Source organism: Alosa pseudoharengus, unplaced genomic scaffold, assembly GCF_046254945.1.
Source record: "Alosa pseudoharengus isolate Yale_2024_CS ecotype anadromous, Long Island Sound unplaced genomic scaffold, YU_APseudo_1.1 YU_APseudo_1.1_scf_14, whole genome shotgun sequence".
Classification (NCBI taxonomy): Eukaryota; Metazoa; Chordata; class Actinopteri; order Clupeiformes; family Clupeidae; genus Alosa; species Alosa pseudoharengus.
In genome coordinates, this window is record NW_027468609.1 from 38,793,995 (window position 1) to 38,819,821 (window position 25,827).

Sequence of the window (25,827 nt, forward strand, 5' to 3'; positions counted from 1 at the left end):
GAATGGGAACGGCTAGTTATGTTCGCTAGCTAGCTAGCAGCTAAGGACTTTGCTTAAACTTGTATATTGTTGCAAACTAACTTTGTGGTAGTCTATGAATTCTAGCAAAAATTAGGTTAGGTTGGTTTATCAACAGTCTCTGAGTCTAGAGCCTCTGAGAACAGGTGCCTGTGCACCAGAGCTTTGAGGAAACAGTGACAGATCACGAACAAAGCTATTTTTGTCTTTATTTGTTTCAGGTTTTAAACTAGTGGCTACGTCTCGCTACTTATCACATAACAGCTGCAGGTTAAAGGGTACTGTTACGTTTCTAATTTCAGGGTATTGTGATACTTTGTAGTATTGGTGCACCGTGCAACACTAGTCAAATGAGAACAAAAGCTTAGTTTTTGCAGAGACAGCAGATGTGAGGAAAGTCTAGGCCTCACCCTTATGACGTTAGGTGCACCAGTGCAACCCAGGACAAATTTTAGTCACACCTTTACAAATTTTGGTTCCATGTGCGACCACTCTAGCGCCCTGTAAACATCAGATTTATTATCTTCAGCTAAAATAATTCAACAGTAAATTCAACTTGTGAGAACAACTTTACTAAGAAAATTCTTGGAATAGTTCAACCCTGACCTATGTAAGCTGCATAGCATTGAAAATGCCCTTCAGAAGGTTATACATGATTTGTTGGTGGTGTGTGATAACAGGGGAACTCATGTTGCTAGACCTTGGTGGCACATTCAATAATGTTGCTAGACCTTGGTGGCATATTCAATAATATTGATAAACCAGTTCTACTCTATAGAAAAAAACACTGGGTTGGTGTCTGTGGGACTGCCATGTGGAATAGCCTATTTATGTTCAGTTCAGTTATGTTCTCTTTTAAAATTCAAATGACAAAATAGATTGAATAGAATGGAATAGAACCTTTTAGAGTATATAAGTATACTCTTTTGATCCCGTGAGGGAAATTTGGTCTCTGCATTTATCCCAATCCGTGAATTAGTGAAACACACTCAGCACACAGTGAACACACAGTGAGGTGAAGCACACACTAATCCCGGTGCAGTGAGCTGCCTGCAACAACAGCGGCGCTCGGGGAGCAGTGAGGGGTTAGGTGCCTTGCTCAAGCGCACTTCAGCCGTGCCTACTGGTCGGGGTTCGAACCGGCAACCCTCCGGTAACCAGTAGGCCACGGCTGCCCCTAGAATAGAAGCTGAGCTGGCCCATATGCTAGGGATTTTTTGATGTTGTTTTACTTGATTTTGTATTGTATTTTCAAGTATCTCTTAGGCCAGGTCAGCATTTTACCTTGAATTACCACCCCCTCCCCCCGTTGGTCCAGTTTAAGTTTATAATGTGATTTCATGGCTCACTATAATGCCTTCAAACAATATTAATATACCTAGGCATTTTATTGTCCATACACCAGAGGTTAAGTTTGTGAAGTGTAAACGAGCGTATTATGTATATTTCCTCTCAACCAATCACCACAAGACTATGTATCCTGGTAGAGTTGCCTTTGGAATCGAAATAGCCTCAGTGTATGGAGTTACATTTATTCCTTTTTTTATGTGCGAGCAGTAGAACAATTTGAGCGCTGAAAAATGTTTTGAGCAAGTACACAAATTATATTTTGAGGAAAAACGAAACTCGAGCACAAAAAAACTTGAGCAAACAGGAATCTATTTTGTGCATCACAAATGTCTGCATGTTTGCTAAGATCAATATGTGCAACAACATCCCCCTTTCATTCAGTTACACTCTACATGCTCACATAAACTGTTCCTCCGCTCGCTCTGGAGATCTCTCTCGCGCTCACTCAACTTCATCTGTCCGCTCGCTCAAAACTGTAGACAGCGTTACATTTGTATTACATTTGTCAACCAATCAGAAAATTCAGGGGAGATAACTTCACTAAGTCCCCCCCCCCCCCAGAGCTTAGATCGGGCCCAAAAAATCAAGCCCGACCCTACCCGAGCCCGTGCACATTGTGCCCGAGCCCGACCCGGCCCGACACGTTAACTGTAATTATGAGCCCGAGCCCGATTTAAACCCGACATTTTTTAAATACGTGGGCCATTATAACTGACGTTCTCAACTACAATTCCGAGCTGTTTGAGCTACAGAAATCCGTTTAGAGGACATTGAGGACAAAAGAGGACATTGAAGGCTGGCTATCATTATTTCTGCCATGGCAAGCCTGCTTCATGTTCATCTTAAAGTATTTTTGCTGTCATAGGTGAACATCGTGCGCACTTAATGCACGCAACAAAGCATACCTGACAAATGCATACCTCCGACTTTTCTCCAAACTTCCTCGAAGTTATTTCTCCTGTTTTCATTTTTTTTCTTTACATCTTCAAGCTTCACGTTGCACTTAAGCTACACAATACAGCACAGCAGGCCCGGTGTGATGTGTGCGAGTGGAGAAGCTGCGCATGACACGTGTTGCGCAGATGACATTACAATTGACATTTTGTAACTCTGAGCCTAACTTGTATAACTTTGTATACACTTGTTACTTAGGCCTACTTTGATAAATATAAAATATTTCTGAGTCTGACTATGGCATAGCTTTAGCTCCCCACCCAAGTAGGCTAATGATTAGAAATAAAAAAAAAGCAAGCTTGATCAAGGACCGGGCCCGGCCCGGCCCGGCCCGAGGATAGTGGCTGGAAATATCGGCCCGACCCGGCCCGCGGGTCGGGTCGGGTCAAGTTCGGGCTCGGGCTCGGGCAGAGAATCTAAACTCTTTTTTTCATCACACAAAGAAAAAAAAGAGAAAGAAAAGACAAGCACGGTCAGACAGTTAAATTAACATATTTAGATAAGTGTTCCTGGTTGAGAAGAAGAAAAATAAATAAGTAAATAAAGATAAAGCACAAAGTATAATCTAATCTAATAAACACCATATAAGAACATAAAAGCAGAGAAGATGAATGTACATAGTCTTCCTAGCACATCCCAGTAGTTAAAGTACAAGTCCAGAGGTCAGGTACTCTGCAAAGAAATCCCAGCTACCCAATACCACCGGTCCTCTACCCTTTATTCTAGCAAGCATGACCTCATACGACACTGTCTGGCTCATTAAAACTTTCCAGTCCTGGAATGTTGGATTTATAGGCGACTTCCAATGTCGTAGTATAATTCTAGAAGCTGAGGCCAACCCAACCATCAGCACTGAGTGAACATCTTTTGTCAGCTGTGGTATTACAGTTTTATCTCCTAGAAGACATAAGCGTGGGCACACTGGTAGGTCCACTCCTATCCACGTCTCAAGAAACCCCAATATTCTACACCAGAATGGCTTGACCATAGCACAATCCCACATGAGATGCAGAAATGTGCCTGTTTCCTTTTTACATTTCCAACATATATTACTAGTTATTAGTCCTATTCTAAAAAGTCTGCATGCTGCAAATCTGTGTAAGATTTTGTATTGAATAAATCTACATCTAATTTCTTTAATATATTTACCATTATCTGCCAGAATTTGCTCCCAATTATCTTCATCAATTTCACACTCAAGATCACTCTGCCAAATTATTCTTAGATTTTCACATGTGCTACTGGTCAAACAGATGGATTTATTGTAAAATACTGATGCTTTATGATTATGTGGATATTGGAAATAATCAACTACTGGATTGCCTTTTTTTATTGGCTGACTTTTTCCCATTATGCAGTGTCTTATCTGCAGGTATTTCCAAAAGTCACCTTTCTCTCTGAGATCATACTGAGTTAGCTCTGAGTTAGCTCAGCAAAAGATTTAAAAATGCCATCTTTGTAGAGGTCATTAATTGTATGAAGTCCATTCTCTACACACCTTTTCCAAAACACTGTTTGTTTCCCTATTTTAATTTCTGGGTTAAGCCATAGTGAGGCATATTGCTGTTTGTGATGTGAGATTTTATGTAGCTTATGAATTTTTGCCCAAACCTCCCTAGAGTGCTTAATAATTGGGTTTTTATCTCTCTCTAAACCAGTCACCTTTTGGGATAATACCTGTATAGGATGAAAAGGTTTGGCGAGACTCTCCTCTATGGTAGCCCATTTTAAACCAGACACCCCTCCAATCCAGTGTTTAGCTATCTTAGCCATTTCAAAAGACAAGTTATACAGTCTAATATCCGGTAAACCCAGCCCACCTTTATCTTTAGGTGCAAACAGTTTGCTCATTTTAAACCTAGGTTTCCTCCCCGCCCAAAGAAATTCCTTGATGAGATTATCATGCTGTTTAAGAATATGTTCTGGTATGCTGAGCGGGAGCATCATGGATATATAGTTAATTTGTGGTGCAACTACCATTTTGATGACATTTGCTTTGCCACATAAGGTCAGTTTTAACCTCTCCCATTTCCCTATATTCGTCTTGATTTTTTGAAGCAATGGATCATAATTTAATGCAGATATTTCACTTAAGTCTGGACTCAACTTGATACCCAGGTAGACCATGCCCTTTGGGACCCATTTAAAGTTATACTGTGTCATTACATGTGGATGACAATGTTTGGATATTGGCATTGCTTCAGATTTGGTCCAATTAATTTTATAACCTGAAAGATGAGAATATTCATTGATGGTCTCCATTAAGGCAGGTAGGGAGTTTTGTGAGTCACTAGTTAGAAAAAGTATGTCGTCAGCATAAAACATTAGCTTATGGTCGCTACCCCCTCCTTCCACTCCTTTGATAGAGGGATTTGCTCTTACAGCTATGGCCAGAGGTTCCAAAACGATTGTAAATAAAAGTGGTGATAGAGGACACCCCTGTCGTGTTCCCCTGGAGAGGTTAAAAAATTATGAGATCAGACCATTTGTCATGACTGCTGCCTTAGGATTACTGTAAAGAATCGTGATCCATTTCATGAAACCAGCTCCAAACCCAAATCTTGACAGGGCCGAGTGAAGAAAACCCCACTCGACCCTGTCAAAGGCCTTCTCTGCGTCCACTGCAGTCACTGGTGCAGTGATGGAGGAGTTCAACCATATCAAGTGTATAAGCCTTCGTAAATTATCAGAAGAAGATCTACCCTGTAAGAAACCAACCTGGTCAGAGTGTATAATGTCTGGTAAAACCTTTTCTAGCCTCAAAGCCAGAACCTTGGCCAGTATTTTGCTATCTACATTAATTAGGCTAATTGGCCTGAAATTGGCAGGATCTGTATGGTCTCTGCCTTTTTTAGGAATCAATGATATAAGTGCGTCGTTCAGAGATGGTGGAAGTGAGCCGGTCTGAAAAGCCTCTTCGTACACCTTAGTCAGAACTGGAGAAATTATGTCTGTATACTCTTTATAATATTCAACAGGAAACCCGTCGGTTCCAGGTGATTTCCCTGTTTTCATAGCTTGAATAGCCTTTATGACCTCTTCTTGTGAAACTGGTTTATCTAAAATGTCTACCTGTTGAGATGATAGACTTGGAAGAGTTATGGTGGAGAAAAAAGTCTGCAATGATGTTTCGTTTGGCATACCTTCTGATCTATAGAGCTTCTCGTAAAAACTTTGGAAGACCTCATTAATTCCTTTGGAAGATGTTATTAACGAACCCTCTCTTCTTATCGCAGGAATTACATGAGCAGAGTTTTGCTCCTTAAGCTGTCTAGCCAAAAGCCTGCCCGTTTTCTCTCCTGCTTCATAAAATGTTGTTTTCAATCTAAATAAAGCATATTCTGCCTTTTTATTAAATATTTTGGTTAAAATCTCCTGCTAAAATGGTTTTACCTTGGGCATTCCCCAGTATGCTATAACCTCATGGAAAAAAGAAGGCTCATCTTTGTTGGGTGCATAAATGTTACAGTGTTAATTCCATGCCGTTTATAACTGTATCAATACAAATAATCCTACCATTTGCATCCCTAAATTCCCTAACTAATGAGAAGTTTAACATTTTGTGAACCAAAATGAGAACTCCGTTTTTTTTGCTGGAAAAAGAACTGTAAAAAACTTACCCCACCCAATCTCTTTTACATTTTTTAGCCTCATCATCTGTTAGGTGTGTTTCTTGAATAAATGCTGTCTGTTTGTTGAAGCTTAAGATATGAGAGAACTTTCTTCCTTTTTACTGGATTTCCGCATCCATTTATGTTCCAGGACACTATCTTAACATAAGAGTTATATGCCATTCATTGCTTATGGAAAACAAATTAAGATATAAAGCATATAAAGGCAATTCCATTTTGTCTGACCTTCTTGAAACAGTACCAGAATGTTTGTACCAACACTGAATAATTTCCTAATCAAAATGTGAACAAACACGACCAAACTGGTCAACAATAACCCCCTTATCAGTAGAAGAAAACATATTCACACACAGGAGACTCCTACTAACTGGAGACTCTTCCCTTTTTAAATCAGTCCAAATACCAAAAGAAAACAAAACAAAAAGAAAATCTGATTTGGTCTGAGGAACGGCCAGCTTCCCTAGGTTCAGATAACTACACAGAAAAAACGTCCAGTCACACCATACCTTTCTCAAACTCTCCATTAGTGATAATTGTCATTGTAGGCCTACGCTAATCTTCAACAATATCGTCTTCTCCATCAGCTGCGCCATTCGTTATTCGTTGCTCAATGAACTTGACAGCCTCCGTCGCGTCTTGAAACTTCCTATTCCTCCCATTCCATGTGAATCGTAGTGTCACAGGAAATGCGAGGGTGAACTTTACTTTTTTGGCATGCAGTAGTTTTTTGGCCGAAGCAAAAGCTTTTCTGCTTTCCGCCAGTTCCTTGGTCATATCAGGAAAAAATGAGAGCGCGCATCCGTTCCATGTTGCTCCCCTTTTCTCTCTCGCTGCCTTAAAGGAACACGCCACCCAAAATCAGTAGTAATATATGTTCTTACCTTAACTTTCACGAGTTGAGTCATACCTCTCCCGCGCCGGTAGGTGCACTCAAACGCTCTGTCGCGCAGCGCGAATGTGTTAGCATGTTGCTATGCTAGCGGGCTCTGCCGTGGCCGTAGAGAGAGGAACATAGCAGTAATCAAACACCTCCACATTTTCCCTACTTAAATACAGTTGCACGAGTAGTTGATAAAAATGTGTATGTCACACAACATGAAACGTGGCGATTTTCCAAGCGAATAAACAGGAGAACTACAATGTGTGGCGCAATAGCACTTGGGAGTACTTCGACCTAGCGTGGTAATATTATTAACACCTAATTGTAGATCCTATCCACCACAGAGTTTAGAATCCATGCTGGATCGACCTTCAGCCTCTCCCTCCCCTCTGAGCGAGAGAGAGGCACACACACTAGAGATGCGCTGATGGGCTATTATTTCAGCCATAACTGCATAGCAAAACTTATCATCCATCAGCCATCCATCAGCACCAAAGTTTGTTGACCAATTTTCAAAACCGCACCCGTCCACCATCCGTTGGTTGTTTTAATGTAGGCTAGCCTATATGGGTGATGCAGCGCTGCTGACGTGAGGCTAGAAAGCCCTTGCCTGTTCTAGAAAGACTGATCTAATGCAGCAAATATATTAAAAGGCTAAAGTCGTACATTGGCTAGGTCTATCCCCAGAATATCAGCAGCAAACTCAGTCTCTGTCGCGCAAAACAGTCTCCAAATAAAACGCACATCGGCCTGTTGCCTATTCTGCCAGCTTGTGACAATATATCGTCCAAAATGCTTGATTGCATTGCATTCTCCACATTTTTAGCTAAATTTTCATGTACCACATCAGCATTTTTGTTCAGTGAATCTTTTGTAAATTGCTTTACAATTACCGTCGGGCCCTTGTCAGCAGACTTCGGCTTGCCTCTCGCCACTATTCACTCCTTGTCTTCCGATGTCATTTCTGAGTCATCTACAGATGTTTAGCCTACACACATTCACCTCCCTATAGAACCAACTTGACGTTGACTTCAACCTGTGTTATATCCTAGATGAGACTGCCTGGGTTATTTTCTTTAGATATTAGCCTATATATAAAACACATAATTGTAGCCTACCATTCAGGGAATAGGCATTTAAAAGAGAGACAGAGAGTGATATGACTCAGAAATGACATCGGGCGATGGCAGTGCGAGATGTTCAGAAGAGCTAAAACTTCTACAAACTCAATAACATCCACAGCGGAAAAAGAAGGTAAGAAAAATAGTCTGAAAACTTTGTGTAAGGCAAGCAAGCAAGTTTGGCGGTTGACACTAAAAATGTGAACATGCACGTTGCACTGTTGTGCGGTGGACTTTCAGAATGAATGGAGTCGGAGTTTCTTTAATATCGAGGCGTCATATTTGTCCGATGTCTATAAAATGAATTGCGATGTCTGTCTGAAAAAGACGCGCTCGTGCAGTCGAAATGAATGGGAGTCTTCAGAACAGGCTTGTCAGTCAACCTGACATAACAGTGTGTAAAGTAGCCTATAATGTGAATGACTTTTTATCAAGGATTTCTTTCTTTTTGCAAAAAATAAAGTACAATAGGCATTAATTAGTAGGCCAGGAGCATGCTGAAATTATGTGGCAAATTGCGTTTTTTATTACAATGATAAAATTGTAAAAGGACGTGACCGAAGCTGAGGCAAGCCAGGCAATAGGCCTATAGGCCCGACGGTAATTGTAAAGCAATTTACAAAAGATTCACTGAACAAAAATGCTGATGTGGTACATGAAAATTTAGCTAAAAATGTGGAGAATGCAATGCAATCAAGCATTTTGGACGATATATTGTCACAAGCTGGCAGAATAGGCAACAGGCCGATGTGCGTTTTATTTGGAAACTTGACTATAGGGCTTATTCGCAAACACCGCCGCGGCCATATTGTTGATATGACATTCCAGTTCTATAGGCTATTCTATGTGACAATCGCCTGTAGCGCGTAGATTTGAGCTGAGCAGAGCACATAGCCTAACGGCTTCATCTCGTCAATATAAGTAGCCTAAATAAACTTATGGACCCATATCTAATAGCATTAAGTAAAGATCCGTCATTATTGTCAACTGTAAATTACCCCGATATTTGTTTATAGCCTGTCTTGTTCATACATCGGCACACGTCGCAGCTGAAGGGGACAAGTCGCCTGAGTCAAGGTCGGCGAACTTATATTTGTTACACCAACGACATCGTCTAACATTGCCATGATCGCAGAGAATGAAGTTGCATCTCATTGGACTGCAATTGTATCTTGCGTTTGCCTGTTGCTCACAACCTGCAGCCAAGGACTTTGCTAAAGTAGTTTAAAGTGGGTTAGCCAGTGATCGTTTTTGTCTGTCTATGATGCAACTACATGGTCTGGAGGCAGAAAAGGCTAAAATATTTCTCTGTAACATTTCCAAAATCCAAGTGAACAAAACACTATACAAATCAGAAGTATCTACTGATATCTTTCTCCGCTGAGTTTGTTCCTACTATTTGCCACTTGCCGTGCCACTAAGACAAGCTGAAAAGGGCGCATCATGAATAAATATATTATAGGCTACTGTAAACGTTGGCTAACATTGCCTACCTAGCAATGCTATCTATGCAAATGCAATATGTCCAAAGGTAATCTACGGTAGGCGACTACATCAGGCTACTGCTGATGTCTCCGCATTGCATAGGGGCAGCTGTCTGCGCTGTCTAAAACGTATTTAACTTAAGCCCACAGAGGACAATATAATATAGTATTAATAATACAAATAATAATGGCGATGTGAGGAGTTGGCTGTAAGTTTAGCCTAGGCCAGTGTTTCCCAAACTTATTTTCTGGCGACCCACTTTTTAAAAATGACAGACCATCGCGACCCATTTCACTTCAAATCTACCCTGCAACCACCAATATTGTTTAAGGCCACAGGTTCTCCAACTTTTCTATGCCTCCCCCAACCATACATTGCTATAGGATCTCTGCTTTGAACACGGTTGTGTTGCATTTTGAGCACCATCAGCGTGAAAAGTTGGAAATGACTACTGAAAATACGTTTTAATGCGCATCCGAGAGTAGGGGAAATTCTCGCATGTTGCGCAGTCGTCATTCGTCAGCATAGTAAGCTGTTCCTGTATTTCTAAAAAAAAATGTTGTAGGCTACATTGCGTTGCAGACAAATGGGTCCATAACACTGTGGACGTCAATTCCAATTTAAACAGCAAATAACTCAAGTCGTTATATTGTATTGTATTATATTATATTGTATAGTCGTTATATCAGAACAAGAGGCGTTTGCGCAATATTGCGAGGTAGAAAACGAGAGGAATAGTGTTTAAAATGCCCATTTAAATTGTAAACTAAGATTAATGCACTGTTGTGAATTTTAAATCAGAAATAAGAATGTGAGGAGGTTGCTATTAACTTTAAAGATTGCATCTGCAATCAAAACTATGCAAATTGAATGGCCTTATGTCCGGTCTATGGATGTCTGCTTTAGTTGACAGCACGGTCACTAGATTTTAATCGGTAAAGTTGAGGAACTGGTATCTATTAATGGTATGTATTAATGTTTGCAACTGCGAGGTACATGGCAGGCCCCCCACAGAACGGTTTCATTTTGAGAGGTAGATATCCATGCTCAGGCACCCCCTCTGCGATGCGTTCGTCCCCCAGTTTCATGCGCCAGTTTCATGAGCTTTTATGACAAAACCGTGACTGTGGTAGTTAACAATCTACATCCTAATAGAAAACTGTTAGCTTCCCTGGTATCAAATGACAAATGGTATCAGTTAGGCCTATAACACAACATAAATTGTGCTGGCGACCCAAATAAAATCTCCTGCGACCCACCCGTGGGTCGCGACCCAGACTTTGGGAAACACTGGCCTAGGCTATTTATCCTATGTAGCCACAAGTCTCTCCTGCGCTGACTACTTCTCAGTCTCATTCTTTTCTCGTTTTCTGACCATGTCAACATTGAGCAACGAAAATAAGGGAGATTTTCCGGGTTAAATTTCAACATTCGTCTTTCTGTTGCTATCCCTCTGCTGAGAGCAAGAATTCGTAGGCCTACTACAAAACTGCTGCACTAATTAAACGAGGTGTGAAGCTAAGCCAGGTCTAATGAGATTGGCGTCAAATCGTGCTCTCTCCCACACTGTTCTGTGTAGGTCGCCTTCAGGCAAGCAAAACGATGCTTTAAAAACATATTTTCGTTGGAAGGGCAGGGGGTACAGGACAACAGTACAGAGACGGCCAAGTCCGATGGGGCTAATGTTACGAAAGTAATAAAATATGGGATATTTTACGGGGAAATATTAAAACAGGAAGACAGCTGGAAAAAAGTTGACAGGTATGTTTCTGACAGTGGGTGACTCTAGGGCTATTTGCTGTTTTTAGAACGGCCTGTATTGCTGTTGTTAGAACGGCCTGCCCTGTAGCCTAGGCCTATTGCAACATAGGCCTACCATCACGTTAAATTTTGTACAAATAAATAAATAAATAGCCTACAGCGATCATACCGGCGCTGTCGCGCTTGTCAATTGACAGCTGCATTAAATAGAACCACCTATGCATTTTCTATATCAACAAAATGGCCGCTGCGAACGTTATTACCTGATTATTACGTAGATCGAATAAGCCTAATAGTGAAACCATTAATGAAAGCAAAGCAACCATTTACGTCTTCATAAAATAACAACTTGCGTTTTTGCGTCGTTAACCACTGTGTAGCCCTTATGCCATACCCAAGTAGCCTAAATCGAGGCCATTTTTAATTATGCATGATTTATTTTGTTATTGAATTCATAGGCTGGGATTCCTCTCGGCAACAATTATGTTTAAAGTAGGGCTGTCAAAATAACTGATTAATTTCGATTAATTAATTTGAGAAAAATAACTGATTAAAAAAATAGTGCAGATTAATCGATTCCGTATGACCTTTGACCCCGAGCCGTTCTAGTCAGTAACCAGACTGTAAAATGAAGTAGAGAAGAAAATATGCTGCCTAGATCATTGATTGGAACATTTACTTTTAAAAAACGGCCTGATGGTATTGATAAAAATAAAGTGTTGATTAAAATAAAGTCCTCTGCCATGTCTGCAGCAAGGAATTTGCATATCACCGTAGAGTTCGTCAACTCTAGTCGCACATCAATGCAAAGTAGTGTTGACATTGATGGGAGTGTTATGAATTTATTTTCATTGTGTCCCCTAGGTTATATCTGTGGCCTGAAATGCCTTGTATGTGAAAAAAAAACTTCCCGAAGCACTTTTGAATGTATTTCCTCAGCCTATTAGGTCATATCATTGATTATTATGGCCATTATTTGAACAGTGAAACTAAAAATAAACGAGTTTTTGAACTTTAATTAACGCTGATAATTAAATGATTCATTTGAATTTAAATATTTAAAATACTTGTAATTAATTAATTCGATTACATTTTTTGAATCGATTTACAGCCCTAGTTAAAGGTAGCCTCCTGCTTTTTCAGAAGGGGTGGCAGGCAGGCTACTGACAGAGCAACGTACAGTGGCAGAGCGACACACAGTGGCTGAAAGTGGTACTAAAGTTTCACGCAGCATCAGGTCACGTAATGCGTGAATGAAGTGGCCATTTCAAAGTAATGCCCATCCAGATCTCCTTATATGGGCAAAGATGGCAGCTTTGGGTACTTTTGTAGGCGAACTTCAGAGGTCTAAAGCAAATAACACCTTGCATGCATTAATATTAACTTGAGAAAATGCATCTCTGTTCATTTCTTTGCATCTCTCCTTCTAGAGAACAACCGATCTTCAGCACTCGGGCCCATGTTTTTCAGATTGATCCCAACACCAAGAAGAACTGGGTACCAACCAGTAAGCATGCAGTCACAGTCTCCTACTTCTATGACAGCACACGTAATGTCTACCGCATCATCAGTCTTGATGGCTCCAAGGTGTGTGTTTGTGTGATATGTGTCTCTTTGCACTGATTGTGTGTATAACTAGTCCACTAGATCTAAGACAAAATCTAACATATGTACAGTATCATACTGGTACACCAGTCGTATCAGATTGGGGACAGAATATAAGTCTGAATATCTTGTCCACGACATAAGTAACATACACAATTATAAGTGCTGAAATAAAAAACCTTTCAGTACTCAAAAACAAGGTACAAGAGTCCGGCAGAGTTCAATGCAAAAATGATTTATTGTCGAAATAGAGCAGTGTTTCCCAGGATCGCACTGAAGAACAAAGACCCTACACTAGCTTTTATACATTGCCTAGGGTTTTTTGCAGGCATAACAACGTGTGCTAATCACTGCTGCTGCTATCATTCATTCCTCTTAGTCATCACTATTTCAACAGAGAATGTGCTTTTCGTTTGAGAGATAGCAGTGTGAGATTTAAATGAAATATCGGGTCACCGGGGTGCAGAGCTAGTTCAGTTGGGTGACAGCCGCAACTGCTTTGTGTGCTTCTGCTTCGAAGCTTTGTGTGAACCTGTTAGGTAAAGCTTCCTTTGAACAATGTTAGGTGCTGGACCTCCTCCCTGGAGGTGCAAATGCCAGGTGCAAAATTCTTTTTTCGTTTTGTTTACATACAAGTTGAAAAAAAATTACCATATATATTTTTTTATGAAAATGTCACATTAATCAGGCCAGGAATGATTTATTAACAAATCCCTCTGTAAATATCTTCAGAATACTGCTAAATCAGTGTTTCCCAGAGAACTGAATTCCATTTGTGGTGGTTGGTTTGCAGAATTAACTTGAATGCAACAGTTTTTAACAAATTAGCACAGCGTGGTTATGATGCTAACCAGATTTAAGCACAATTTAGTACAACCTGGAAAATCATTGTGTGGTGGTCAATGTTGATATTGTGGTGGGCCGCCACAAATAAGTCTGGGTAACACTATAAGTGTATAACTGGAAAGTTTGGTGTACATAGATGCTACATAAGCTGTGGTGTTCATACTGGAGAATGACAAAAACTCATTTTTCAGCTGATGTTTAAGGAAATAGCATAAGGGGAATCAAGTCTACCCAAATTCTGGACAGTACAGCACCAGCTCCTCTACCACTTGCATCCACTTGAAGTAGAAAAGGCAGCTGGAAAGTTGTCGTAACAAGCACAGGAGTGCTATAGCAAAAAGCCTTGGTGTTTCTGAAGACAAACAGACAATCTGCAGACCAAACAAAGTCATTAGTACAAGGCAGCACCTAATCTCGAAATTCTGGAAATGAGCACAAGAGACTAGAACATTGCGTAGACCAAAGCAATCCTCCTCAGCAGAGAAGACTGACATGACTGGGTCAACATCCAGCTTTCCCACGTCGCTAGAGGCACTAGACTGCACCATAGACAGAAAAGGCAACGGCACTGTCTACAGACAGCGGCAACAAATCTTCATTTTCAGCCCACCGATTGTGGACAGCGACTCAGGCACAGATAGCGATAACACGGACTAATTTTCCAGACATAAATGGGTCAGACAAATTCACGGCATGTTCATATTTGCGTATATGGGGCAGCTGTGGCCTACTGGTTAGCACTTCGGACCTGTAACCGGAGGGTTGCCGGTTTGAACCCCGACCAGTAGGCACAGCTGAAGTGCCCTTGAGCAAGGCACCTAACCCCTCACTGCTCCCCGAGCGCCGCTGTTGATGCAGGCAGCTCACTGCGCCGGGATTAGTGTGTGCTTCACCTCACTGTGTGTACACTGTGTGCTGTCTGTGTTTCACTAATTTACGGATTGGGATAAAAGCAGAGACCAAATTTCCCTCACGGGATCAAAAGAGTTTATATACTTATATGGGCCAGAGTAAATGCACATGCTGGAAAAACGGACGAAGGAGTCCAATCTAAATTTGTGCTTTGTGCTAACGGATTCACTACAACTTTCGGAGGAGGTGGCACTTTTCTGCCTGCTAAGTCATTACCCAAAATAAAGACAACTCCTTTTACAGGCAGATCAGAACGAATAGCCACTTTAATGAGGCCAGAAACTAAGTCACTTTTTAAGTGCAAGGCATGTAATGGGACTTTAGCAAAGGCCATCTCGATTCCCTGCACCAACACATCAGAACTACAATAGCTATCATTAGAGAATGGCAGGACCGGATTAACAATAAAACTTTGTGCAGCACCAGTATCTCTTAAAATGTTCACAAACACGTTATCTTCTTCACGGCCAGTGAGAGAGACAACTCTGTTTAAAATAAATGGTTCATAACTAGAATCAATTTCATCGGATGTTTTCTCTGACGTCATGGTGCGCACAAATCCCACACTCTTCAGTGTTGATTGCTTGAGAGCCTGATTTTTCTTTTCCAAAATTGGACACACGCTAATAAGATGGCCTACCTCATGACAATAAAAACATTCTCGTTTTGCGAGGCTCTCAAAATTTGAATTCCTCCAACTTAGTTTTGGACTGGAGGGTGGCGTTCGGAGGTGGAGAAGACGGGAGAGGAACAAACACATTTCTATGCGTCAAGGAATATTGATCAGCGCATACAGCTGCTTGAGCCAATGTTGTCACGTCCCTATCATTTAGATAGGTGGGTACATCTTCCGGAATACAACTTTTAAATTCCTCCAGCAAAACTAATTCACAAAGTTGCTCTCGATTGAACATGCTCTGATGTGCACCAGCGGTCAAACAGACCCTGTTTCTCACGTGCAAATTCAACATAGGTTACCAACAGGTTAGGTTAACAACATAGGAAATTTCTGTCTATGCCTCAGGCACTAATTCAAAAGCATTCAGAATTGCTGTTTTAACCACATTATAATCAGATTGTCACAGACTCAGACTGGTAGAAACAGATCCTTAGATAAACAGGTTCCTTTATTGGCTCAGAGGATAATTCAGCCGAAAGCAAAACATTACTAAGGATTAAACACTCAAAAGATTCAGTCCTTCAAAAAGCTCAGAAGATGATTTCCAAGGAAATATGAACAAATTCTAACAAAGAGCTCACGCAAACTGGAAGAGGCAGGAAACAGAGGAGCACAGCATAAGTCCTTGAGTCCAAGATTGACGAAACCAGACACAGACTGGAGAATGCGGGAAACCTTTGTAGGAGAGTTAATGATGCGGTGATTGCTTGCAGGTGAGTAGAGCTAATAGGCAGGAGAGTGTGAGAGATTTCATGTGACTGGGGAAAGCGGGGGTGTGGCAGTAGGAGAGTCAGGTGCTGGTGTTGCATGAGGGGGCGTGGCCGAGGGAGAGCCCGGTGTGACATTACCCCCCCCTCCAGGGGCCGCTCCCGATGGCCGAGGACCCCGACGCCGTGGACGACCCTAAGAACGAGGGGCAGGACAAGATGGATGTTCTCTGTGGAAGGTGGTGAGTAGGGTTGGGTCCAGGATGTCACCTCGTGGTACCCAGGAACGTTCCTCCTGGCCGTAACCCTCCCAGTCCACAAGATATTCGAGGCGGCCCCTCCAGCGTCGGGAGTCCAGAATGTCGCGCACTGCATAGACAGGGCCATCCTCAAGCAGGAGCGGCGGGGGAGGTTCTGCAGTGGCACCGGACTCTGTGGGAGATGGAACAAATGGTTTGAGTAGGGAGACATGGAAAGTGGAGTGTATTCTATATTGTGGCGGCAGCTGCAACTTAAAGGTGACTGGATTGATCTCTTCAAGAATAGTAAAGGGGCCAATGAAACGAGGACTTAGCTTCTTGCTCGGGAGGCGCATCCGGATATCCCTAGTTGACAGCCACACCTTCTGTCCGACAGAGTATGATGGAGTGGGTCCTCGTCGGGCATCGGCATGGTGTTTGTGTCTCCGGACGGTTCTCTGCAAATGATGGAAGGCCTCATTACACACTCTCTGGCTCTGACGGAACCAATGGTTCACAGCTGGTACCTCTGATGGTTCTCCTGTCCATGGAAACAAGGGAGGTTGGAAACCAAGTATACACTGGAAGGGGGGGTGAGCTCTGTAGCAGGCTGTCGGAGGGAGTTCTGCGCGTATTCGGCCCAGGGAAGGAACTGGTGCCAACTGTGCTGTCGATCATGACAGAAGGTCCGAAGGAAGCGGCCAATTTCCTAGATCTTCCTCTCAGTTTGGCCGTTTGTCTGGGGATGGTAGCCCGAGGAAAGGCTCACGGTCACACCTAGAAGAGTGCAGAAGGCCCGCCAGAACCGAGAAATGAACTGGGGTCCACGGTCAGAAACAATGTCCTCAGGAATGCCAAAATTGCAGAAAACATCATTGAAGAGTGCCTGGGCAGTTTCATTAGCAGTGGGTATACTCTTACAGCTCTTACAGAGCTTACAGAACTTAGAGAATCTGTCCACTGAAACAAGTATGCATGTGTGTCCGTCAGATGATGGGAGATCAGTTATGAAATCAATACCTAAGTGGGACCGGCAGCGGAAGCAGCTTCCCTGCAGGTAGATGGCGTAGGGTCTTCGTCATGGCGCAGTCGGCACAGCCAGCAACAAAACGACGAACCTCATTCGCCATTCCCAGCCACCAATAACGGTTCCGGATGAGACTGAGGGTCTGATGGACTCCAGGGTGCCCAGTGCCTAGAGAAGAGTGAACTACAGAGGTTACCTGGCGACGGAGTGCGCTGGGGACATAGGTGAGGTTGGCTGAGGTGTTGGACAGAGCAGGATTAGCAATCGAGGCCTCAGCAATCTCCTCATCCAGGGTCCACACGATAGGACTGACAATCAGGCGGGATGGTAATATTGGTTCTGGCTGGTGGTGACTCTCCTCAGAGGTATGGATTCGAGACAATGCATCTGCCTTGACATTTTTGGAACCTGGACGATAATAAATTGAAAAGGTAAAACGAGTAAAGAGGGCTTCCCGAAGGTACTCTAAATTGCGGTGGTCAGTCAGAACGAGGAAGGGATGTTTAGCCCCCTCTAACCAATGGCGCTACTCCTCTAATGCCAGCTTGATGGCTAGAAGCAGACATGTGGACTCGAGTCACATGACTTGGACTCGAATCAGAGTCGAGTCATGATTTTAATGACTTCAGACTCGACTTGACAAAATTCGGCATGACTTGCGACTCGACTTGGACTTGAATACTATTCACTCTAGACTTGACTCGGACTTTGCCTCTTTGACTTGACATGTCTAGAGTCAAAAAATACATTTCCTGATCGTGGACCAGTCACCCCAGAGATGCTTTCACTTCCGCGACGAAAAAAACAAAACACATAGTGGACACAAACGGGCAGAGCACAGAGAACGTTTACAATGTCAAATTGCACCAACAGCATGTTACATAAAAATTATACTTTTCGGGTCCTCTCCATTAAGATCCAACTTGAACGTATGCTAGCCTACTCCATTTAATTAAAGAAAGCGTCTCAGAGCGCACGAAAGGGAGAGAAAACGAGTGGCAGGTTTCAGCTGATTTGTCATCGTTGATGATGAGTGATATCTCCTTTAATATAAGAAACGTATAAAAGGAAATCATGAAGGCAACAAAGACGAGATTAGAGGAAACTGCGGATTTATCCAGTTCTCACTACTGTTATAAACTGAGAGCCAGGGCACTTTGACATAGGCTGCACTCACTGTGATTTGGAAACTGGACAAGGATATGAAAAGTTGTCTTTGTCTTTGTGTAATGGAACTGAGTCTTGAAGTCTTCAATAATTCGTTTACATTAAGCACATGATATTATGCCGATTGAAACGCATTCCACTTAGCTAGGTGGCTACTGGCTACCAGGCTCATAATTCACTTTTAATTGCAAACAGAAAATGTCTAGCAAGCATCATGCCATTACGTGCTTTTATTTCCAAAGGAATGAAAGCTGTTTGTGCCAACTTAATATCATGCTTATCTTTGTTAATATTGTGCTATACATGTGGCACAAAATGTTAGAGTTTGTGGACTAGCCATAGCTATATTTGAATGGAGCTGGTAAAAAAAGATCATTAGGATAACGTGTGGACAGTGGCACACAATGGGCTTAAAGTGACAGTGCACCATTTACAAATGAGTTAAACAGCATCACATGTGTAGTATTTAAGAAATGAATACTTTAAAACAAAATTACTGTGTCATTATTATCATTTAAATAATATAGAAGTGTTTTACTTTTACCTTTGTGGTTACTCAGTAATTTTGTGATTTATGCTGTATTTATTTAATATGCCATATAAGAAGTTTTAGTCTTTAGGGAGAAAATATACTTTTTAATCGCAATTAATCTAGATTAATTCATTTCAAAATATGATTAATTAGTTATTTTTTAAATGTTTAACACCCCCAATAAAAACATAAAATATTTAACCGCAACAATTTGCTAATGTAGCCTATGTGACAATTCTTCTCGTCACCTTTTATTGTAATCATTAACCATGACCTTGGCTTCCCTTATGGGTTGCCACTGGCAGACAGCCTAATAAATTGTTTGCAGGCAAATATGTGGCCTAGCGCAGTGATATGCCGTCAGTCAAATGTATTACTCATCCACAGTGGACGCCACAATTTGGAAAAACAATATATACAGTATTTGCAGTTGTGCTGAGTATCATGTAGCTATCCGTTTTGTACAGATTACACAGGTATGCTCATGCGTATATTACACAGGTATGCGCATATATCGTAAAAGATTAAGACAGAAACATTGAACATATTTTAATCTGTATTTATAAAAAAAAATACTGTAGATTAGATTGATGTGTTAAAATTATGACCGATAGTCTAATAATGGCATTATTAAGTGAAGAGTACCTAATGACTTGTTCAGGACTTGAAAAAGATTGGGACTTGGACTTGGACTCGACTTGGCTTTGATGTGACTTGGACTCGACTTGCCCTTCTCTGTCTTTACTTGGGACTTGACTTGGACTTGACTGCTAAGACTTGGGACTTACTTGTGACTTGCCAAACAATGACTTGGTCCCACCTCTGGCTAGAAGCTCACGGTTACCAACGTCATAATTTTGTTCAGCCGGCGAGAGCTTCTTAGAGGAGAAGGCACATGGATAGGGCCTAGAGGACCCTCCACGCTGCTGAGATAATACCGCTCCAACTCCTGTAGTTGAGGCATCCACCTCCACAATGAAGGGCTTGTCTGGGTCTGGATGTGTGAGCACTGGAGCAGTAGTGAAGGCCTTCTTTAATCCTTCAAAGGCCTGGGTAGCGTTCTCATTCCAGGGAAGGGTCTTGGGTTTGCCTCTGAGAAGGGAGGTGAGTGGAGAAGTTAGTGAACTGTAATTATTAATAAAGCGGCGATAGAAATTACCAAAGCCTAGGAAGCGCTGCAGTTCCTTAATAGTTGTGGGCCTGGGCCAAGTTCGTACCACCTCCACCTTCTTCTCGTCCATGCTAATGTGGTTGTGGCTGATGTTGTAACCCAAGAATTGGACCTGAGACTGGTGGAAGGAGCATTTCTCAGCTTTAAGATAGAGGTGATACTCACGGAGCTTCTGGAGGACCAGGGACATATGGCTTCGGTGATCGGCCATGTTGTTGGAATATACGAGTATGTCGTCAATGAAGACCAACACAAATCGGTGGAGATATTCTCTGAAGATCTCATTCATGAAGGCTTGGAATACGGAGGGAGCGTTCGCTAATCCATAGGGCATCACTAAGTATTCATAATGACCTGTAGGGGTCACAAAGGCAGTCTTCCACTCATCCCCTCTGCGGATTCTGACTAGGTTGTATACACTACGTAGGTCCAGCTTGGAGAAGATCTGTGAGCCGTGCAGAAGCTCCAGAGAGGATGGCACAAGGGGCAGAGGATACCGATACTTAATGGTGATCTTATTGAGAGCCCGGTAATCAATAGACCGGTTTCAGGTCCCTAACAACCGTCGTTAAGGACGAACTCGGAGGACAAGCAAACCCAGAGCCGTATAGCAATACATTGAAAGAAAGACACAAGGTGCTTGAAAATTGTTAACTTTTGGCAGAGAAAAGCAGATGGAAATTCCCCTGTGTGGTACAGGAGACATTTCATTTTTTTGTGATATGTCCGTTCAAAGCTAAACAAATTTAAAACGCCAATAAAGTAACGTTAGGCAGGCCTAGGTGCTAGACATTTGGATACGAAGCATGCATTATGAAGCTACGAAGTTATGCCACAAATGTTATCTTCATGCTCAAGAGGAAAAACTCAAGTCATGTACTCTAGGCTAAATAACATAGGGTAGTGACGTTAACAAAGTGTTTTTATCATATTCCTCAGCATATCATTTTAATGAGAGACTTATGATCCATGAGAACGGAGGCTAACGTTAGCCTACATTTCACGCAAATGACAATATGCAGGGTAGCCTAAAGTTAAAGTTGACACTCCATTTGAGTTGTTTGTTTTAAGAAAGAAGACATGGGCTTGCAAGTAACATTATTGCATAGGCCTACTATAAGGTAGGCTAGCTTATAGCTAATCCGTCATAGGCTCCTGTCCCGTCAGTTAACATCCAGCACAATGCATTTTGTGCATTGTAACGTTATTTCAGTTAATCATTCAATGTGTGGCCAGCATAGGCTGCTTTATCAAAGTAATTATCCTCTGACCTCAGGTGGAAATTATTGTCCACCCCTGTCATTATGTACCCTTTGAGTAGGTAATGTTCTCACTAAATCTAAACTAATTGTGCAGTCGAAGCCCTAGTTCTAACGTTAACATTAGCTTAAGCCTAACCTAACTTTACAGTGACTGGCCAAATGTTTAGCCTACCTTCCGTAAAATCTGTTGCTTTTTCATAGGTAAATCCGCTACACCTCTAGATGAAAACAATCCAGACTCGGCCACACCGAAATATTTTGGCAATATGTTTTTATTCTTCATCTTATATCAAGTTCAGCCAGCTTGTTTTCTATGCGCTGTCAGTGTAAATAACTAGTGCTTGTCCTCCGAGTTCGTTCTTGACTACGGTTGTTAGGGACCTGAAACCGGTCTATACAAGGTCGGAGACCTCCGTCCTTCTTGGCTACAAAGAAGAAACTCGAGGCAGCAGGTGAGGTGGATGGTCGGATGTAGCCCTGGTTAAGGGCTTCCTTGATGTAGTCCTCCATTGCCCTCTGTTCTGGCAGAGAAAGGGGGTAGACTCTACCTTTAAGCACTGGTCCATCTGGTTGGAGGTCAATAGCACAGTCCCAAGGACGATGAGGTGGTAATAGAGCAGCTCATTGTGGACAGAAGACATCACTGAAATGGAGGTAATCTGGAGGGATCTCCACAACATGGTTGCTATTGGGGCTCTCCACCGTGGTAGCACAGACTGCTTTGGATGAAGGAGGTGGCTGCGGAGACGTGAGAGGCAAGTCAGGGAAGCAATGGGGAAAACAGTTGGATCCCCACTTCATAACATCACCTGAGTTCCAGTCGAGGATGGGCGAGTGATGCATCAGCCATGGACGACCCAGAATGACATCCGCTTGGCTTACCAACTATGGAGTGGAGAGAGAACGTGGACTGGCAGCGGGACCTCCGGACGTTGAGACGGCGGCAGAGTGCCCCAGAGAGGAAGTTGCCAGCCGCGCCTGAGTCGATGAGGGCTGTGACTGTGAGGGAAATGAGGGCATGAGGGGGCGTGGCCGAGGGAGAGCCCAGTGCCGGTGACACAGATATAATCAGAACTCTGCTCAAGAGTAAGTGCGGAATATTCCTCTTGTATTTCCAGACAGAACACATTGCAAAAGCAGACTCTTAATTCCAACAGGCCACCTTAAAGTGATTGCAACCCTAAAATAAAGTATGACTAAAATACTCCTCAACCTCCCGTTCGTTAAAAGGTGGAACCATTCGAATATAACATTACACATCAATAGGTTCGTCAGACGAATCAGTAATAATAGGAGATGGGACATTAAATGGAGCAGTAGAATCCTGACCAGAGGAAAAATGAGATGTAGAAGGCGATAATGTATTGGAAGCATCCCCATTTGAAATATTAGGAACTACAGCATCTCTTTTAGAAGCTAATTCCAACTCCAACTTTTTCAACGCAAATTCATGGTCTTCTCTTTCGCGTTGATGTGCACGCTCCCTCTCTCATTCCTCAGCCTCTAATTTTTTCATATGAAGCTCAATCTTTATTTTACGAATTTGAAGCTCTTTCTGAATCTTAGAGATGCACTGATATGGAATTTCATATAGGAGTAAACGCTCAACGTAGATAAAGGCTAAGCTGGGAAAAAGCTATAGCGACCAAATTAGAGTTTGTGAGGGAAACTGCGATTAACTGAATAAAGCTGCAACTCCTCGGACTGTATCTTATGTCTGTCTATTCTGTTGCGCACAACCTGCTGCAGAAATGAAAGGGATTAGCCCCGAAGGTTTTAATTACTTATTATGATGACCTGTCTGGAACTGAAGCAGGAATAGCATATTTCTCAGTAATAATACAAAACCCAAGGGAATGAAATGCAAATATAATACTAAAACTTAGACCTAGGTCTACTCATGTACTCATCCCACCGAAGAATTTGTTTGTTTCCCCAACTAGCGTGGTAAAGTGCAAACACACCAGCACAAGACGGCTGTAGGCTGAGCTCTGCTCTGCTAAGGTTAAACAGAGGATCATTCACGAGAGGATTTTGGGATGCACAGATTCAACGCAGATCCACAGATCTTGTTAGAATGGTGAAATACATTAACACTGCTGACATAATATTGAGGAAGAAGTAGCCTATAGCCAACCAAGCTCAAATGGCTCAGTGTAGCCAGACGGGCCTTACATAGGCATACGGAAATTAGGGCTTTAAAAAAATATCGGCGCAAATTATCGGCTGGAATTCGGAACGATAATAATATTTACATTTTTTCATTTATCGGCCAATAATTTATCGGCCGCCGATATATCGTGCATCCCTGCTCAATCTCCTTCTCTCTCACAGATCGGCTGATGTTCAGCTCTTAATTTGGTTGCCTCAAATTGCATGCAACGTTCCTGAAAAGAATATTCTCTGAGTTTTAAATCAGCTTCAGACAAACTCGCAGCTGAAGACACTGGAGATGTTAACCCATTGGTTTTAGCAATTAGGATATTTTTTTCCAGTCTCTTCTGCTTTAAACAGCAGCTCTTTTTTTTCTTATCCTCATTCGCTATGTCAATCGAATATTTATCAGCTATCTGCAACAACTGTTCTTTCGTAAAGCTTAACAAAAGCTCATTCGAAGGGCTCTTGATAAATTCATCAACCACAGACATAGTTAATGACTTTAAACAAGCCACACAAAATCTTATAACCAGCGATAATGAAGGGTCAGGCCTGTAATCCTGTGCTTCATTCACAACGGACAGCGAATATCAGTCTCACTACTCCCCCCAACCCAAAATTAAACAAATTCTTACAAAAAAAAATCAAGGGAAATCAATTCTCATGGCTAAGAAACAGAAACGAGCAAAAAACTACGCTCTTACCACTGCCACAAAAAAACAAGGCATGTCCTTTGTCCACAAAAGGCGTAGGCTACTTAACTCATTGAATGCCAAGCTGTTTTCGGAAGCTTTGTCCTAGAGTGCCAGCAATCTAGACCATTGTTGATGATTTTTGTACAGCCACAGCATATTCTGTGTTATAGCTATGAACACATACAATGGCTCGTTATAAAGGTGAGACTTTAAGCTCTCAGTGGGTGCAAACCGTGTATTTCTACACGCCTCTGTTCCTGAGAAATCCCAAGCTAAACAGTGGCTAGTTTTCATCAAAATCGATGTTTTTTTCTAGAAATGGAGATATAACGTCTTTCATGAAATATGAAGTGTTGTCTGTAAACTTTCCGGGAAGTGATCAGCGAGACCTGGCGAGACTGCCACCTAGTGATAGACCCACGAAAATGGCAAAAGATTTTTCGATTTTTATATTGTCATATATTTAATTTCCATTCATCACAGAGTTCCCAAAATCACATATAAGGTGTGTTAGAGTGTCTAGTTTCGTAATAAAAAAAAAGCTAAAAACGTAATGTTACGTTTTTGGCACTCAACGCATGAGAAGGAAAAATGTAATATTACGTTTTTGGCACTCAATGAGTTAAGCAATAAGCCCCGAGAGGCCGTTCTTTAATCGTGAATAGCACAGCTGAGAGGTGTTGGAACCCAACAACACCCCTCAGCTGTGCTATATTCACGATACAGAACGGCCTCAAGGGGCTTATTGCCTTTATAAAATGGCTACCACATATAGGCAGTGTTGGGCAAGTTACTGAAAATTAGTAATTAGTTACAGTTACTTCTTTCAAAAGTAATTGAATTACCTTACCAATTACTGTATATCAAAAGTAATTAATTACTAGAGAAAGTAACTTTTGAGTTACTTTTAAGTCTGCTTTTAAAATGTCAATATGAACAGTACTGAGTAAACCTAATTTTTAGACCTATTTATTGTAGTTTCAACGGGCCTTCAAATCAATAGCCTTGTGAATGAGTTCTCAAACTTTTTCCGACCACAAAACATTCTACAATGCATGAAGGCCTCCCTGACCTTGTTTTGCGCCACCCTCACCATCTAGGTGGTTTGATAGATATGTACAGTACACTGCCTACTGCTTGCCTTCTACTACTACTACTACTACTACTACTACTAGTAGTAGCAGTAGTAGTATGCATGGTGGTGCACTGACACTGAATTTTGCAATATAGTAATAAGTTATTATTATCATTATTTTTGCAGTCCTTCTGTAGGCTACATGGAATGAGTTCAATGGGATGTAATGTGAAACAATGTTAAATGGCCTATTTTCAAAGCCGTTATTGTCTGCTCACACACACATATACAACCTTAGGTTATCCTCATCCTATTTGAACACAGTTGTATTATAGCATTTTAAGCACCACCAGTTTGGGAAAAGCCTGCGCTGCACAAGTGCTGACCTACCAAAATAAGTTCAAATGCGCATCCGAGGGTTTGGGTTGTCGCGCACTATGCAGAAGGTTACTCTTCAGCTGATAAGGTGTTCCAGAGAGAAGTTGCATGATCCGTCACAGACAAATGAATCCATAACACCATGGACGTCAATTCCGATATATAATTCATACT

The 25,827-nt window shown here is 41.9% G+C and overlaps 1 protein-coding gene across 3 annotated transcripts in view; it reads left to right on the forward strand.

Annotated features, from left to right (window-relative positions):
* homer1 (homer scaffold protein 1) overlaps window positions 1–25,827 on the forward strand; it is a 177,472-nt gene that overhangs the window by 73,291 nt on the left and 78,354 nt on the right. The window contains exon 2 of one of the 3 annotated variants that reach the window (XM_076284908.1): window positions 12,632–12,788. The exons of 1 other annotated variant lie outside the window; for it this stretch is intronic. In XM_076284908.1, coding sequence (XP_076141023.1) covers window positions 12,632–12,788 — 157 coding nt within the window. Of the gene's footprint in view, window positions 1–12,461; window positions 12,789–25,827 lie in introns of those variants that run through there. One more of the 3 variants, XM_076284907.1, reaches the window with a different exon arrangement.